The sequence below is a fragment of the Sparus aurata genome, chromosome 18, assembly GCF_900880675.1.
Source record: "Sparus aurata chromosome 18, fSpaAur1.1, whole genome shotgun sequence".
Classification (NCBI taxonomy): domain Eukaryota; kingdom Metazoa; phylum Chordata; class Actinopteri; order Spariformes; family Sparidae; genus Sparus; species Sparus aurata.
The window spans coordinates 33,875,285-33,893,521 of record NC_044204.1 but is presented as its reverse complement, the minus strand read 5'-3'; the positions used below and the strand labels follow the sequence as shown (position 1 = coordinate 33,893,521).

Genomic DNA, 18,237 nt, shown 5'->3' with positions numbered 1-18,237 from the left:
CCGCTGTGGTTCCCAAAATGAAGTGTTTCCTTAAACCATTTTTTAATGACATGACACTGAAATTTTTTAATATGTAATGAGGACTCGAAAAAGCAACTTGACTCATTTTTGGTGTGAATTCACAGTTTTAGAAACACTGATTGGTCATGTATGTAGGTGGTTGATTAACCCCAGTTCATGGATTGCATATATACCTCCGCTCTTGGACTTGTCCTCCTACACTACCTGCTCTACCCACCCCTCCTTGAAGGACAACGTGTAAATACCTTTGCTGGCCTCCACCTCCTCATCTTTCTTGGTTAAATGGGGAGGGGAGATTCAGAAACATTCAACAATGTGTGAGCTAGCCACTCCCATTGGTTTGAGAGTGGTATGCTCATTTTTGTTTGCTTGTGAGCAGCGAACGTATTTGTTTGCTCTCTTATCTCCTCGGATCTCCTGGAGGTTGTGTTTTTCCACTCTGAAGATCAAAAGTGATGTATTTTTTTCGCTGGGCTGCATCCTGATCTCCCTCCTTCTGCTTTTATTTCTCCTTTCGAAGACGTGAGGTCTTGGCGGGGTTGTGGTGAGGAGGAGGCGGCCATGAGGAAGAGCGTGTCTCCGTTGCCAGGCAACGAGGGCGGGAGCTCAGCCGGCACCACTCGGGTCTTTGGCGTTCCGTTGGAGGAGGTGACGCGCACACACACGATCAGTGGCCATGAGGTTCCTGCGCTGGTGAAGCACATCGTGGAGTACATCGAGGAGCACGGTGAGTGACACAAACACTCAGAGTCGCAGTAGCGTTCACAGACACTAACGTCATTTACTAAAGTTTAGGTTTTTTAACACAGATGTAGAAATCTACAGATCTTTGTACGTTCATATCCAATATATGGTTCACAGGGAAATAATATTGGCGAACCTTAAACACTCTGTTGTCAACTGATGCTGATGATGCCAGTGGAACAGTTTCAGCAAATTTAAATGATATTAAATTAATAAAAGTGGCGGTACATTCAATATGCATATTCATATGACTCATACACGCCCACATGTTTATGGTGATGAATTTGTTTGCTGGAATTTGACTAAATGTGTTTGTGTGAATTGAGTGCTATAATGTTCATCCTCAATATAACCAAAGAAGAAGCAGTGAAGGAAATTGTCAGAATTCAATGGATGAACTGAAAGCAACGAACATCATCAATATTTATTTGTCAGTATCTATTTATCAGTAGCTATAAATAAATACTGAAAGAAGCACCTTCTCATGTGACTCATGTTCATATTTAGCTTAAGTTGGCCACGTTAGCCTGCAGGATATTTGTATTTGTGACATGCAATAACAGCAGTTGTCTGCTTTTTGGCCCGTTTCCCAACATAAGGTTCAAGTTTTGGCCCTCTGAGGGAAAAAGTATTGCAACGCTACCCAAAATCTTCTCTCTGAATCTTTTGTGAGGTTTTTATATGTTCTCTACGACCAGAAGAATTCGTGTCTATGTGACCAAAGCATATCTTAATATTCAGACAGCGTCACTCTTCTCAGCAGCTTCTGTTGTTTATAACATTTTCACTCAAACAAAACGTTTATTATATTATTACATTCAGTTGAGTGTTGCAGGGTTTTGCAGATTGATTCCAGTTGGAATGGGAAAACAAGAATAACACCAGATTCAGCCCACTGTCATTGCACCCCTGTGTGTTCTTCATAATTTGAATTCCGAACGTTCTGCTCCGCCTCTAAGTACTACTCCTTAGTAGATACATCTGATTGCGTTGTGTAATGCTTCAGTATGCCAAACATGCCCTGCTTCTTTTGACCATTTTTACATCATGATAAACCAAAATATGCTGGTGTGTGGAGTTCCAGTTTATTTGATAAGATGAACTCTCAGTGCACCGGCAGACAGCCGCGCGGTCCGCTTCCTTTCCGATTACACAACAGTTGTGTCAACTGCAGCTCCGCTTTGAAAACAGAAGAGCTTAGCTGTGAAGAGAGGAACCTAGCAAAGTCCTGGCCCGAGGTCTTTCCTGTGTCCCCTCTGGAACATTTCTGTTCAAGCCTCACAGAGCAGGAGCTTCAGTCTCATGTCATTATCTTTTATAAGAGCATGCTGTCGGTTCAGACTTCTTGCTGTGAGGGACACAAAACGGACACTTCTACTTTGACTACTTCACCTGCCAGATGTAAGTTTTAAAACTAACCACCTGTAGCCTAAATTTGAATTTTTGGGTGGTAATTGAACTGGCTGCTTAATCCCATTAGTGCTGGTTTGTTGTGTTATGAGGCCGATGCAGCCTCATACCTGACCTGTCATTCTTCTTCATTCTTATTTATGCTAAATCGCAGCGTTAAAAGATACAATTCAATTATATGTAGCTGATGCGTGACGTGGGTGTTTTCTAACCAGAAGCTATTATAAACAGACATTGTGATTTCTTCTATACACATTAATGTTCAGATTTAAACATTACAAGGCAGGTCAGTAGGACCCTGGTCACGCTGGATGTATCTGCATATTATGGAGAGCAGTACAAGTGTTTGGGATCGACGTTTTGATTGGCCATCAAGTTGTGAACTTAATCAGTGCATGGAGAGCAGATGTTGAACACACCTCTGCAGTGAGAAAATAGACAATAGAAAAAGCTTCGTTTTCTAATTTCCCTTCCCATTCTTCTACTGTGGAGGGATCACTGTCACCCACAAAGAGTAAACATTTTCTTGTAAAACCTGTTAAGTCAGTGGCTAAATCTTAACTTTTAAATTCACCTCAAGTCCCCTCCAGGTACCAGTGAAGCATGTTGGTGGTAAGTGTGACCTGGGGACCCACTAGTCCAGCTGAGGTTATGTAATAAGCCTCTAATCCTGCCGGGCCTCTGCTGGCGCTTTAATTAGACTGGTGCTGCCAGTCCAGAAGTTATTCAGCCAGTGAAAAGTCTTAATCTTTTTTTATTTAATTTGTTTGTGATTTTGGAGGTTTTAGTAGAAGCAGGGTGTCGAAAATATGAGGTATAAAGGTAATCGGATGTAAGTCAGAGATTGGAAATGGAAAACGCTGGAGGTGTGTTGGACCGAAAGCTTGTGACTCATACAATCTAAACGGCGACCGGCAGCTTTGGTAGATATTACTGTTGCATAGCGCTGAGCAAAGTTTTAACTGAATCATAAATGAATAATGTGTGAAGACGTCCGTATGCAGATGACATTGAGATTTTTTTAGCTGCACTGATTGTGACTGCAGACCTTGAATGCTGCTCTGCATGTACGCTATTTTTAGTGAGTTCTAAAATGTTAATATCTCCCGTAGGGACAGTCAAACTAAAACATGGTGTTGGCTTGTTAACAGATGAGGGTGAACAGGAGTCGGGAGGACTCACCAGGCAGTCGTTTCATAATCTGCAAGTTAAATAAAGATCTTGAGGCATTGCTTGTTGTGTTTATGCCTCTCCAGGTTGTTTAGGGGGGACTTCTGCAGTAGTCATCACAACAAATGATTAATGGGACTACCAGAGAAGTGATTGCACTGGGTGGAAATAGCTCATGAATCACTTTATCCCTCACTGTCGGTGCTATGTGCTTCAAATAAAATTCATCTTGGATGATCGACAAGCTGATAGTCCAAAAAATGTTTAACTTTCCGAAATCGTAAATAAGAGCAGGCCACGGTCGTACAGCGACTGGCCAAGTGTTTTACTTTTCTTCACGCAGCTGCTTCAGTCAGTTTTTATGTTCATCTGAGTTAACACCATTATTTCCTTCAGGAACAAACTATCTGACAGTGCGCTTCATTAGCCCGAGTTGTTAGATTCTCACATCTAACTCACCCTGTTACATAATGCTTTGTGCCCATCCCACATGTGTCACCATTTGGAACAGGTATAAACACTTGAACATGTTTGATACATGTTCAGACAACGGAAACTGAAGGCTTCCCTGGTTAACCGCTTTTGTTCTAGAACCAACCAAAAATACACCCAAACAGGCCGGTCAGCATTCTCATTTGACAGCCATTGTTTTTACATCACGCTGTGGTAGATTTTCTCCATCGTTACATAAAGCCTTCGCAGGCCTTCAGCAAGCCAAGATAAGCTGAGAGTTAATGGAATAGCGCGTGCATGTACAGTAGATAAACATGTGTTATCCATCTAAAAACACATAGTTTCATTAGTAGTTGTTATCGCGGTAACAAGGGTTTTCCAAGAGATTCATGTGACGGCACGTCGCACATAAGATGAACATTATGTAAAAGTTTATTATGTAAAAGTTGAAATCATAACTTCTGACTTCTGATGCTATCAGTTTGGTATTTCAATCACAAACGCTCAGTGATGTTGTCACACATGATAACAGTAAGTGTGGTCATGTGTGGATTTTCTCATACTGATAAGACATAGATGGATGTGTGTGTTTGCACAGAGATCCTTTAACTTGTTTTCTTATGTTGACTGTTTGTGAGCTGGGCATCAGATTACATTCCCTGATATTTAAGTGTCCAGGTGATTTTTCATTTACTCACAATTTTGGAAATGTCACGTGACCTCACATTATTTATCGAGTGAATTTTGCATTCAGATTGTTTCCTGATTGTTTCCTGTTGAACTAGATGATGAAAGTAACTGCTGTTCTGGACATTAATCACGATTCAAAACTACATTCTCACATTTTACATAGTTTACATCCCAGTTAAGTACTTATACAAAAGGTCCAAAAGTTATGTTTGCTCAATGACCAAACAAAGATCAGAAACATGTCTTTAATGTCAGTAGCTCACAGCTTTGACTAATTGTAATTATTCCTCTGTGTGTCATCAGGTCATCTGGACCTGGAGGGGCTCTTCCTTGTTAACGGCAATGCAGAGCGCGTGGATTGGCTGCGCCAGCGTTACGACAGCGGTGAGGAGGTGGAGCTAGAGAAGGAGGCGGACTTGGCATCAGCGGTCAGTTTGCTCCGACTCTTCCTGCAGGAGCTTCCGGAGCCTGTTATCCCAACAGCGATGCAGGGACACATACTACAGCTACACCAAGGTGTGTGACGGGGACGTAACTCACTCTTCTCCCGCCTCTCATGTTCATCTGAAACTAACAACTGATGTCATCTTTTTGTTCTGTTTTGAGAATTGTTCAACAAGTGTTTCCTTTTTGTACCTTTCTCTCTTCCTCATGCGTGCTGCATGATCGCCTCACAAAGCTTACTTAATATCGTGTCACAAAAAGAGAGGCGAGCATACGTATGAACCGCACACTATTGTCTCCCAATGTCTGGATTTTAATCCAAGTTTATTTTGTGTTAACTTGTTATGTCTGTGGCCATGTGCACTTCAGTCATCTAAGCTGAATACACAGTGCAACGGTAAAACCACTAAATGAAGCAGAAACTGGCTTTCATAACACATTAGGCGGTTAGCTGTACTGCACAATTACGTAAATGCCGTGTGTGTGTATATCTGTTATTTCATGTTGTGTGTCTCTGTACATAAAGGATAGTCCTCCAGTATGGACTGGAGAAATGATAACAGTAACTGGTCATGTTTTCAAAGTACAGTACTTATATGGCCATGTGAGTGCTGTGTAAAGATAGACTTAAAAAATGTGAACGTGCTGTACCCTCTAATGGCAAACGTTATGTTTATATGGTCCCCTGGTTATTCAGGACTCTTATTAAACTCTTTCCATTAAGATTTTTTGTCCAAATATGGAGAAACAAGGTAAATATGATCATGTAAATTGCGCTAAGTTACAAAACGTTACACATTTAAAGAATATTGACTGAATTAACAGCCAGATTTACTCTTGGAGAGCATCATTCATAATGTTGGCCACAATTTAGTTTGTAGTGTAAAGTTTAATGTAAAATCTCCCACTTGTACATTTTCTCTGTTTCTGTTCCTCCTCTTTGCCCTGTCCTCTTTCGGCTCGTAGATAATCTATTCTAATCCCTTTTATCATGATGGTGGTTGTTCCTGTCACTGTCATGCAGGTTACAGCGGTGGGAGAGTTTGCCTGAACTCTCCATGTCATGTTGTTCATTTCTCTCTGTATTATCTCCTACAATTGCGACACTACATTAAGATTTAACCTTTTTTGGACATTTTCCTCTCTAATGCCAGCTCCCGTTTCACCTCGCTTCACCTCTCCCACAGGATTGCACATAATCTTATCTGTGTCTGCATATTTTCCTGAGATAAGAATTTGTACGGTCAACTGTGAAGAAACAAGAAAGACTTCTTAACCCATAATTCATCACACAGATTCTCCAGATACAGTAAACGGGAGCATTTGTAGCAACATCGAGTGCAGCAAGTTGATTACGGTTCTAATAAAAGTGATTAGAGCTAGTTGGAGATGTTGACTGCAATGAAGCTCATAAAAATCTAAATTATGACATGTAATTATAACTTTTATTCTGCTTCCCAGATTACAGCAATGAAGAGGAACTGTGTAGAAACCTGAAGTATCTCCTGCAGCAGCTTCCACAGCTGAACTATGGCCTGCTGCGCTTCCTGTGCCGCTTCCTGGCCAGCGTGGCGTCGCTTCAGCAGGAGAGTTGGAACATCGGGACGCTGGCCGCCGTCTTTGGACCAGACATCTTCCAGTAAGATAACTATACAGGGCTATCTAATAATTACAATGAATGATCATTTTATCTTTGCTAGATAATCTGAGCGCGGTCAGATATTGTGAGCAAGAGCATCTTTTCCATGCAACAAGTATTTACTTAGAATGTTATTAAGGTCCATGTCATCCTGCTTTTTATCTTTTGCATCCTCGTTTGCATGCTTATTTCTGCATTTACTCGTGTGGTGCAGATCAGCCTTTCATTTCATTAATTCAGATGTCTAATATAAGATCATTACACTTATTTGGTTACTGATCTTTACAGGTAATAAAATCATCTAGTGTATGTTGGCCTATATCATCAAATCCACAGAAAATTGGTAACAAGAGAACAAGATTGCTGTTTGGGGAGAAATTGCTTTTTTCCAGAACTTCTGTATTTTTAACCTCGGCCCTGTATTTATATGTTTTGCTGTGTAAATGATTCATGCTTGCCAAAAGTTTTGGAATCAGCCTCAGCTGGCAGCACATAAGGTAACACACAGAGGAAACTCTGACTTTAATGTCACGTTTTTGCCACTTACAGGCTGAAGTCATGTGTGTGACAACAATTCCTATTGATTTAGACCCTTTTGTTAAAGTTTAAGATCCTTTTTGTACCAGAAACACAATTCTTGTTCTGAAATCTCGCCAGGTGATGTGTCACAGTTGTTGGCTAATCTAGATTGACTTTGGAAATACAGTACATTCTTTCTGGCTGGTACACTATAAATTCTTATCTCCGACTCACTGACTCATGTTTCCACTTCCTGCAACAACTCACCTCTTGCGAGACCTATCCTTAAGCAAGACTTGTGTTTCTGGTTATAAAAGTGATTTTTTTTTGGTTCTGTATTTGTTTTATGTGCTTCCCCGTAAGAGTTGTTTACGTAATGTTGTCAGACACAGAATAAGTGGCAAAAACAAGCACTTTTAGTGGAGTTGCCCCTGAGGATTACGTTGCAGTTGAGTTGCGGCTGCCAGCTGAAGCGATTTAGTGGACCAATTCCAAAACTGTTTGTAAGTATGAATCATTTACACACCCCGACAGGTAAATATAGGGCCTAGGCTTAGAAAATACCAAAAGTCCTCCATCACACAGATGTACAAGTGCATTTATTCTGCAGTGTACAACCAACACAACCAGCTCTTCTGTCTGCTTCTATGTTCAGTCTGTCCACAGAAGGAGAGGACCTGCGAGACCAGGAGTCTGTCAGCAGAGTCCTGGCAGAGCTGCTGGACAACCAGGAGGGCCTGTTTGACTCAGAGGACGATGACGTCTCCACCACCAACGACTACAGCTCCATTAATGAACAGGTACCTTTTGTTTCTAACTTCTTCCTCTTCTCAATCTATCACTCCCTCTCTCTCTCACTGTTGTACTGTATCTGGATCCGCTTGTATATCATATAATAGTAAACACGGTAAATGTTCACATTTGTTTTTTCAAGAGCTTTTCAATTATAAGTGACATCCACAAATGTGTACGTATGTGAACGTGGATGGACGTCGGTGGTCTCAAGCTGTCACATCTTCAGCTCCTGCTGTAATAGTTTCCCTTCAGGATTAAATAAACTATGTTTTGTCTATTCTTACTCTCCATTCCCTACATCAAATGGGATCTTTTTAGTTATTATTTGACCACATAAAATCTCAGTATAAATCTACCGTTTGTACGCACACTGTTAGCAGGTTCATTGTGTAAAAAAAGTGATGAATACTTGAATTCACTGACAGCATTCCTGACATCATAGCCAAGAAATCATTATGAAACCCATCTAAATCCTCTTTGTCTTCTCCTCGTGGTCTCTTTTCTTCTTCTTTAATGGCACTGAGACAGTAGAATGTGGCATTTAACTCTGCCAGGATCAGGCGGGGAATTCTTTCTGGGCTGACGCACAGAGAAAACAGACAAATCCTTCAGTGAAAGTGTAGATTAAAATTTCGGTATGCCATCAAACTGTAAGCAAGACACAGCAAAGAGGAAGACAAGACCATAATAATAGATTTACCTCTTGAGGAGGGTACACTGATTAATCAGAGCACACAATTTGTGATACTAAAGGGTTTACAAGTGCTACTGTACGGTTCTGTTACAAGTGGCTTTAAGTACTCCAGTGAAACCTGTTTGTAAATCCTACAAGAGCAGGTGACAAGTGTTCAATGACTAAACTCCTACCTAGGAGCCAAAATCTATTCTAGTGAATCAAACAACATTGAATCCATCCAGGCATCCAGAATGATTCATCAGTTTAGTGGTCAGGCTGAAAGCATGTTGTGTAGGAATGTAAGTCATCTTGGTATTCAGCTGTTGTCACCTCCTTCAGCTATTGTTGTACCATACAAAATATTCCTGAGCAGAAATTTGTTTCCTTAAACTAAATATTTCTTGGAAGAATCTAGAAGGACCCCACCCAAACATACCCCACACACACCCAAACACACACAGACACACACACACACATACCCTCACACACCCACACACACACACATTCTGCCCACACAAACTCCAAGGTGTGTAGATGAGAATCTCACTCCCACTAGAACTATGAATGTGGTTTAATGAGCGCATGTCACAATCGTATTTCTCAGCTGTTTAACGTGTTTCGTCGTCCATCGAACGCGCAGGATGTGACGGGCAGACCAAACACACCCAAAGGCATTTCCCCTGTTGCCCAGCAACACCACCTCACCACTTGGCCGACAATGTAAAGAACAGCGTAGTTAACATTTAATTGTATTGAGGCCTGATGACGTTGTATTTTTATATGATAACAGGAACAGGAACACAGTGATTACGGGTGAACCCTTGATCGTTATCTCACGTTGCCTTTCTTCTGTGATTCCTGTCACATTTAAGAGCAGAGATACTGTAAAGATCATGTTTACATGTTGAAGATAAAGGCTGCAGACGTTTTTGAAAGTCTCGTTGAAAGAGGGAGAACAACAGCAGTGTCTATAGTTGGTAACCTTTTGAATAACTCTCCTCACTGATTTTCTCCTTTTTTTAGCTTTCAATATCTATTTTAATATTTTCAAACCCGACGTCTCTCCACTGCTGCAGGGAACTTGGCTTTAATTTAGCTTGCCTTATAATCTTGACTCCTTGCAGTCAGTATCTGTCATAATCTTCCTTTATTCAAGAAAATATCTAAGCGCTTACGAAAGCTTTGGCTAGTAAAAGAAAGCTAATGAGATTGTGATTGAGCTCAGCACAGCAATGAGCTCAAGCAGAAATTTCTTTCTTAGCAGCTCTTTGAATTTACTTCCCATATTCACTTTCTTTAACTCTCTTGGTTTTTCCTAGTTCCCCACTGTCCTCGGTTTTATTTGCTGGCTTGTTCGACGAATGAGAATATAATATTACCTAGAGACAGAATGAGAGAGAGCAGAGAAAATCTGTAAAGACGAATCATCTGTGCAGTGATCTGTGCATCTTATGTAAGAGAGAGGGCAAAAAAGTGGGTGGTTTAGAGAGGTAGAGGGAGAACAAGCAGCCAGGAAGATGGGGGAGAAGCAGCGAGAGTGTAGAGAGAGGAGATGAAGAAAGAGATGAAGTGAGGGAGCGCTGGCGAGGGAGGGGAAGGATAAGAAAAGAAGCTGTTGATGATGTAACCATGCAGCTCACACCTCCAGCCCCTGCACTGCACTGGGGATGGCTCTCTGAACGAACAAACCCTCATGAAGGGGATTAACTCCCACACACACACCTGCGTTCACAAAGGAAATAACACAAGCTTCATGCTTTGAGTTAAGCCTGGTAGGGGAAGCAGACTTCAGAGCTAGTTGAAATTGCATCATAGAGGTTACAACATTCAAATAAACCACAGAAATAAAGGACAATGCAAATGTTAAGTAAATGGATGAAGCTTTATAGAGAAGTAAACAAAACATGGAGGAAGTGAGAAAGAGGACAGTCTTTGTCTCGTGGCATGTTGGGGCATAACTTTGAAACCCAGTGAGGCTGGCAGGGATCTAACATTGAGATGTGCCAAGCTGGATTTTGGCTTCCTTGTTGGCAAAAATGAGAGTCTGTTGAATTAATATTTAAGTGAAGGTGAGGCTGTGCAGAGGCTTGTTGTTGCTATGATGAAACCAGTAGGTGTGTCTGTTTGGATTTGGTGTTTGAAGAAGCTTTTCTAGTGCCAGGATTTCTGCGTACAGTAAGGAAACATGATAAAAAATCCAAACTCATTCACTTATAGAAAGACTTGAAACAAAGGCTGCACTGTTGGGTTGGACCAGTTATCTTTCCTTAACATACGTGTTTTCTCAGGATGCACAACAGGCAGAAGTAGCTCTGACCAACCACATTGCATCCTGTAAATCTAAAAACCAACGTGTTCTGTTCTGACTTGCACCTCTTGAGTGAGTTTAATATGCAGCATGTGAGCAATTAGAAATTATCACAGAGTCCCAACTTCTTCTTGTGCATTACTGGACATTATAAACAGGCAGTGTAATACACTAGTTCCCTAAACAATTGATTAATTTGATGAGAAAATAGATGATTTATTGTTAGAAAAAATATTCTAAATCCATCAGTGATGCTCCCTGCTTTCTTTATGCATCTTCGATAAAGCCACAAGGAACCTAACGGCACTCGTGTCTGTCATTAAACTGATACATTAAGCCAGCGGTGTTACATTTACCATGTTTGTGAAGGGCTGTAATGGCGTCTCGTCTGGTGTTGGTTCAGACTGTCTGCTGTCTGTCTACTTAATTAATTAGTCTTTTACAGACAGCCTTATTTTCCAGCTCTGTTCCTTTTAACCTGAGGAGATAAATGAATCAGGATGTGTCCTATTACTTCATCTCTGCCAGCTTGTTCAAGTGCTTCTGGAGCTGAGCCACGTTTCAGCGAACGTATAGCTGTAGCCTGGACTAAGGACATTAAGTAGAACTGGGTGGGAGGATGTCACAATGTCCAGCAGCAGAGAACGGCATGTATAGGTCTGAGTATATACACTTACATGTTCATGTGACACAGTGATAAGCTGTTGAGCAATAACCTATTTAAGTTGGACCGTGGAGTTATTTAAAGTGGAGGTGGCGGCCTACTTGGACGGTAGAGGAGAATGCATGATATCTCTTTAGGGTGACATGTAATACAAGCACACAAGTGTTGAGTAATACACAGCCGCACTGTCGATTTATTGACTCTGACCGCATTTTATGATTGGTCAGAGAGAAGATGAATGTCTGTAAATCAGGTTGAACACATTTGAAGGTAATGATGAGCGATGGACGACGCGGCCCACTCACTACAGCAGCGTTCTTCCAGATGTCTCCAGTGGTACTGCTGCAAGTAAACAGTGCCGTCACACGGGCAGGACTGAGCAGGAACACACTGATTTGTCCAGAATGCAAACAGGTTTATTTCAAAACATTCAGTTTCAGGTTTTTTTCCTCTTTCAGAGGCCTCGCTGTTTCCCAGTGCCCTCGTAAAACTCAGTCTTTACACTCAGTAGGGGTCGTCTTTCATAGTTTTCTTGACTTCGTTATCAAAGTCCCGTCTCATATCTTGTTTAAATTCCTTAAGCTCTTTGGAGAGTCGTGTCAGGGCCCTTAGCCTTGTGCCTTGAAGAGCTATGTTAGTGTGTAATATGTTTCTTCTTTGTTGCAATCCTCTTTCTGCTCACTAAGAGTCAGTTCAGAGGTTTCCACTGTTTTGCTCATTTTCTTGTCTGCGTATGAACCTTTGCACTTGTTGTCCTTTCATTCTTGAGCTTCTGATACATTCAAAGTCTCTGCATTTTTGTGATTTAAACCTCGATCTGTATTTTGCATCGGCTGTTTGTTATGTTGCAGAACACGAGACAACTGGAGGTAGAATAGCAAAAAAGGCAATTTTAAAAAAAACGTCCTGGAGTTGGAAGAGAAACTGGAAGAGCAACAGTAGGAACTGGGAAGTTCAGTTGAAAACATTTCTGAAAAGGGGTAATCCCAGAAAAAGAGAGCTCCAAAACACAACCAGGGAAAAGAAGGAATGAGCAGCAAAAACAGAGAAAAGTAGAAACACGAGGGAAAACTTCAGGACACGGAAACTGATGAAGAACATATTGTACATATAACATTTCACCATAGCCCTGCAACGTTCCAACGCAAAGTTTTCTTTAAGAGGACAAAGAGCCGAGCAGCAAGTAGCATCAAAAATTAAGAGGAAAATCCATCAATATTAGATTTTCACATGAAAGGTTGAACTCATTAAAAGACAAACCGTGAGCCCACGAACAAAATCCACCCAATAATTCAACATCCACAGCTAGATAAATTCAAAACTCTTCACAACTTTAAGTTTTGCAATGAGAAAAAATCTGCTTGTCCTGTCAGTGTTTTTCTCAAACCTGCACAGAGGTACAAGTATTCTCTGTATTGATGTTTATCTAACATCAGAATGAAAAGAGGGGCACAAAAGAGCCTTGAAAACCACCGATGTAGGCCACAGTTTGAGACTTGTAACGTCAGTCCTGGTCAGTCGTCATTGTTCTGTGTTCTTGGCCCACCAACACTTCGACCAGTGATGTCAGTGAGGCTCGTTGTCTTCTCTGTTCTCCGCACCAAAAGCCTGGACCGGACCGCCAAAACCAAGGCCAAGTTCAAGACCTTTTGTTCCAGGGCGCTCTCGGGCCTCGTCGTTTCACCCACTCACGCCGTACAGAGATGTGCTCGTGTAGGAAAAAGGCCTCATAATACACAGAAACACACACACAGCAACTCTGTGGAAAATGTTAATCATGTTAACTCACAAGTCAGAGTTAAGTAAGGGGATAATATTTTCAAGTCTGTGACCATTCCAGGTCATCCTGACAGGAGATTTAACAGCTCTTATCCTCTAATATTGTTACGTCACCTCAGAGGCCTGCCGACTCAGCGCAGCCTTGATCATATCCGGAACAGTGTGCACCCCATGAATGAAATGTGCATTGTTCTTTATGTCAACTCTTGCATTTTAATGGGTATACACAAGGGGGCATTATTTAATATTGATATATGCACTCTTATTTATCCCACATCACTGCTCGGGGACCTTGATAGAATATGTTCCTGATAGCTGAGATATAATTCAAGGTTATATTCATGGCATCGTTTATTCATATTACTGGCAAATAGTTCTGAATTCATTTTAAAGGCTGATAATGTGGATCAGACCTCGAGTCAAAGTCACTGAGGTCCGCCTGAAGTGATTTATCCTGCCATGACATCAGGAACAATGATTGACAGAAGGAGCTGTGAACTGGACGATGAGAGCAGGAAGCTGTTTGTTTAAATGACTGTCTGTAGATTATTACTGCAATGTAGACTGGTGTTATCCCCAACTGTTTGTCTCTTACTCTACATAATCACCTGTTGTTCAGTTCCTGTTTGCAGTGCCAGAAACAGATTGTGATGTTTAACAGGGTAGTTTGAATATTTGTCAATGAATCGGGAGAAATACAGGAAAGTTGTGGAGCAGGAAACTGGGACAGGGCAAGAAAAAAAGGAGTCTGCCAGAAAGATTTAAAGAGTTGATTCATGAGTGGATAGATGAGATCAATATTTAGATTATGACAAGATGAAACTTAAATTCAAAATATCTTCAATGTAGTTCTGTCATAATTTATATTAAAGGTGTTTTTAATTATCTTTTCAGATATCTCGCACCATAATGCTCCTAATCAATGTTGACTTGTACAGATCTGAAACTGAAGTTAGCTCTTGAATTTGAGTTGGCAGCCTGGTGTACTTCTGACATTCATTGACTTATTCAGATGGTCGATGACAAATGAATTACAGGGAGAGTTTGAGATAAGTCGAGCTAATTAACTGCACAAAACACAAGGTCATTTGCACGACTGTAATAAGCCGGCGTTGCAGTGCACTTGTTTTCCTCTGACATGTGAGGGAGCTGTAAATCACTTTTCCTCTGCTTTTCACACCATTTAGTCATTTAGTTAACGTTTTACAGACACCTACACATGAAGCTGCACATCGCAGTGTGGCGCTGCTCCGCTGCACACTGACACAACCAAAACATTTTTGCTGCAAAGTTGAATTTTAATAAGCTTTTAAAGTTTTTGTTCATTAAAAAAAGATGTAAAATGGAATTGAAGCTGTCTAAAAGTGGGATTTCTTTCCCTAATCACCTCGTACACACACACACACACACACACACACACACACAGAGGAGTGTTGTGAGTCATCCTCCCTGAATCTGCACTTGTGACGATGCAAGAATTCCCCGACAGCCAATCAGAGCTCATTGAACGGGAGGTGTTGCCGTAGCAACGACACAGTGACAGCAGCAGATGGGGTTGCTGTCGAGAAGCGTGAAGGAGGAAAGAGAAAAGAAATGAGGACACACGGAGAGACGTGGAGGGAGAATGAACGTCTCATGACGACGCGTCTGGCTCGTGACCTTTTCACCCGTGTTTCTCAGGTTTTAACTGATACGTAAATCAGCACATGAGAACGGTTTTGTGCCCGAGGTATAGCACTGGTGCGTTCCATCATTTGATGATCTTACAGAATTAATTGACATTGAGTTAGAAAAATCTAATATAACTAAGGGGCAGAAAGAAGCTGTTTGTCATCGGTAAGCTGCTGCCCAAGTGTTTGTGTTTGTGTCTTGTTCACATGCTGTCAGCTGCCTGTTTTATGATAACTTATTTCTGTCTACATATTTACTTCCCGCCCTTTGACTCCACAGCATCTACCTCCCTTTCCTTTTTCCCCTTCCCGTCTTCCATCTCTTGTTTACTGTCAGATTCATTACACTCTGTCCTCCATCACTCCCTCCTTCTCTTCCCTTTGCTTCTCTCTCCTGTCTTCTTTACTGCCTCCATCTATGGCATTGACGTCTTCCTTTAAATTCAAGTCTCTCAATCAGAACAAAACAAAACAAAGGACGTAAGTAGTGTGGGAACGACCACTGCAGATGGAAAATCTATCTATCTACATGAATCAGGCAAAATTATCATACTTATTCTCTCCTAGAGGTTATGAAGGCAGGCGACCAAATGAAACGCACCGTGGGGTTTTTGGGTGTCAACATTCAACTCAACAAAATACAAAATAAAGGTCTAGTCGTTTTTATATATTTTAATGCAGAGATGGTCCATGTTTTATCTTTAAGATAGGGCTGTCCTGGATAAATAACATTGTAATATTCATATCTTATAATATATATATTGTTGAAAAAATTGCTTTTTGTTTTTTGGTAATTTTAACACAACAGTTATTGTTTCTTTCATCATCTTTGCTCCTCAAAACAACATTACTGCAGATTCATTACTGCAGACACTTGTTGGTATAATTTTTCTCGATGTCTGTCTCAGTGTGATTGATTGTGATCGTAACTCGCACATATTTATTACAGGCTTAATATTTGTCATTTAAAACAAGAATTTTCCTGTAAAGTTTTTATTTTATGTTGAGCAGTAAACTCGTTTTTATGTGTTACGCGTCTGGTCAACTTGACCTTTTGCAATGTGAGGGTCAAGGGTACACTGCAGAGTCGACAAGAAGATGATACGTCTCTTAGGTCGACTTTAATCCTCCCTCCCTCCTCTCACTTTATTTCTCTATCATGGTTTTATCTCTCTGCTTACCACTCTGTCTGTAGTGCCAATATATATCTCATTAGCTTCTTCTATATTTAGATGTGGAACAAACTGAAATGAGTCCTTCCTGTCAGGCACATATGTACTGTAAATGTGAACCCGGACTGTCAACACCTTATCCTGTTCCTCCTCTGTACTGAGCAGCTCCAGACACTGATAGTCAAAACTTAACACCAGAGAAATGAGGAAGGAAAGGTCAATTTTTATATATTTATTTAAGATAATTATTAAATTAATCTTTAGGGCGGGGATTATTAATAGTTTAATTGTTTATTAACTCAAAGAAATGACGGGTGTTTACTAATCTGTATACAAGTTAGTTTTTGGACTAAACTGGTGAAGTAAATCTAACAATGACCTTTAGTTCTTTTGAACATTACCTAACTCTTGGTAATTCGAGGGATAAACGACCCGGTACAGAGCTGTTATCCTCTCCACTGAGCTCGCTCCTGAGGCTGTTAAATGTCAGTGTGACGAGCGGGAACACAGCTGTACATTTACACCTCCATGCTGGTGATAGCCGGGGCTAGAGGCGTTCGGTTTTCGCTTGTCCGTCTATCACATTCTTGTGGACGTCATATCTCAGAAACGCCTTGAGGGACTTTCTTTAAATTTGGCAGACAAAGGTGGTGAAAGGTTAACGTTGCTGCGAGCTCAGATCCATTTATCACATTCTTGTGGCCATAACCTAAGAATTCATCTGCTAACAAGTTTCACACAGATGTTTAATATGATAATAAATTGAAATTCTTACATTTTATATCAAAAATGTGAACGAGTCAGCTTGTAACAGCAAATTGTAATGATCTGCAAAAATTCACTTCTAGTGGTGATTCAGCAACGTAACTCGGGAACCGAAGGGGAGATTTTACCATATTTCACATTTGTTCAGATACTGAAACACTAATCTTGACTTGACTGACCGGTTGTCAAGTTTTGTCTGCTTTTTGACCACAACTCTGCCCAAAGTTGAAAAACTGCTTGATCAACTGTTGAAGGATGCAAAGGACAACTCAATTCTTCTCATTCTTTGATTTTTGTTTTCTTGAAGATGGTTTTGGGTTTGATGGTTTCAGTGGACATAAACAGAATGATGAAATGGAAATAGGTTGATAACCTTCAAGATGGACAGAAAAGACATGCATTAGTCTCAAAACTAAACTATAAATGATATGATTTACAAACTATTACTCGATCTTCAAACAAAGTAATTTAAATTAACCTAGGATTTCAGATCAATTAATGATTAAAGTACCAATATACATGCTTAACCATTAAGTTCACAAAGTCTTAACAAAATACATAAGCTTAAATTAGCTTAATCCAATTTATCCAGTCATGGAGAAGCATGACTTCAACACATCATCCACATTAAAAGATCAGATAAAAGTAATAGTAGGTTTACATTATTTCTTTAAATGTTCAATGGATGAACATAACCATGAATCTAATTACTCTGTAGGAAACGGTTCAGATCAACAGAATGGATTTGCTAAAGAAAAATGTCTGCGCCCTGAGTCCTGTAATTACCGATGTCTTCACCTCTCCTCCTCAATTAATGGATCATTTTTTAAAAGGTAACCGTTTGTGTTTGTCCTCAGATCACAGAGCTGTTGGATGATGAGCGGTGTGAGGCAGAATGTGAAGAGCTGCCTCAGGACGGAGAGGAAGGTCCGGCCTCCTCTGACTCACCACAACACACACACACTGACGACGGCCCCGCAGCCAGGTGAGACATAACGACCGGAGCTTGTGTTATTATGTAAGACGGGTGAAATACATGGAGGATGGTACCGAGAGGAAGAATGATGAGACAAAGGCACACAGTCTGGACTGGATTTAAAAACTATGACATTGCAGTTACATGGTTTTCATCAACAGTCCATCAGGCCAACTTGTGATCTGAACCGAGTCAGCTGCTTGTTTCAGTCTCATTTTCACAGCTTCTGTTGTTGTTGTTGGTGTTTCATGGACGTCCATGACAATAACCTGTCGTAACTGTAACTGTGTGGTTCAGACAGTCTTTCTTTAAACTTGTCAGATTTGTTCCTACACTTCCACT

General features: G+C 40.7%; 1 protein-coding gene across 4 annotated transcripts in view; it reads left to right on the top strand.

Annotated features, from left to right (window-relative positions):
- Positions 1-18,237, top strand: part of fam13b (family with sequence similarity 13 member B) — a 71,720-nt gene that overhangs the window by 21,458 nt on the left and 32,025 nt on the right. For all 4 annotated transcript variants that reach the window (XM_030397137.1, XM_030397138.1, XM_030397139.1 and 1 more), the window contains exons 3-7: positions 542-748; positions 4,792-5,004; positions 6,394-6,571; positions 7,746-7,890; positions 17,777-17,904. In XM_030397137.1, coding sequence (XP_030252997.1) covers positions 583-748; positions 4,792-5,004; positions 6,394-6,571; positions 7,746-7,890; positions 17,777-17,904 — 830 coding nt within the window. In that variant the 5' untranslated portion in view covers positions 542-582. The remainder of the gene's footprint in view (positions 1-541; positions 749-4,791; positions 5,005-6,393; positions 6,572-7,745; positions 7,891-17,776; positions 17,905-18,237) is intronic.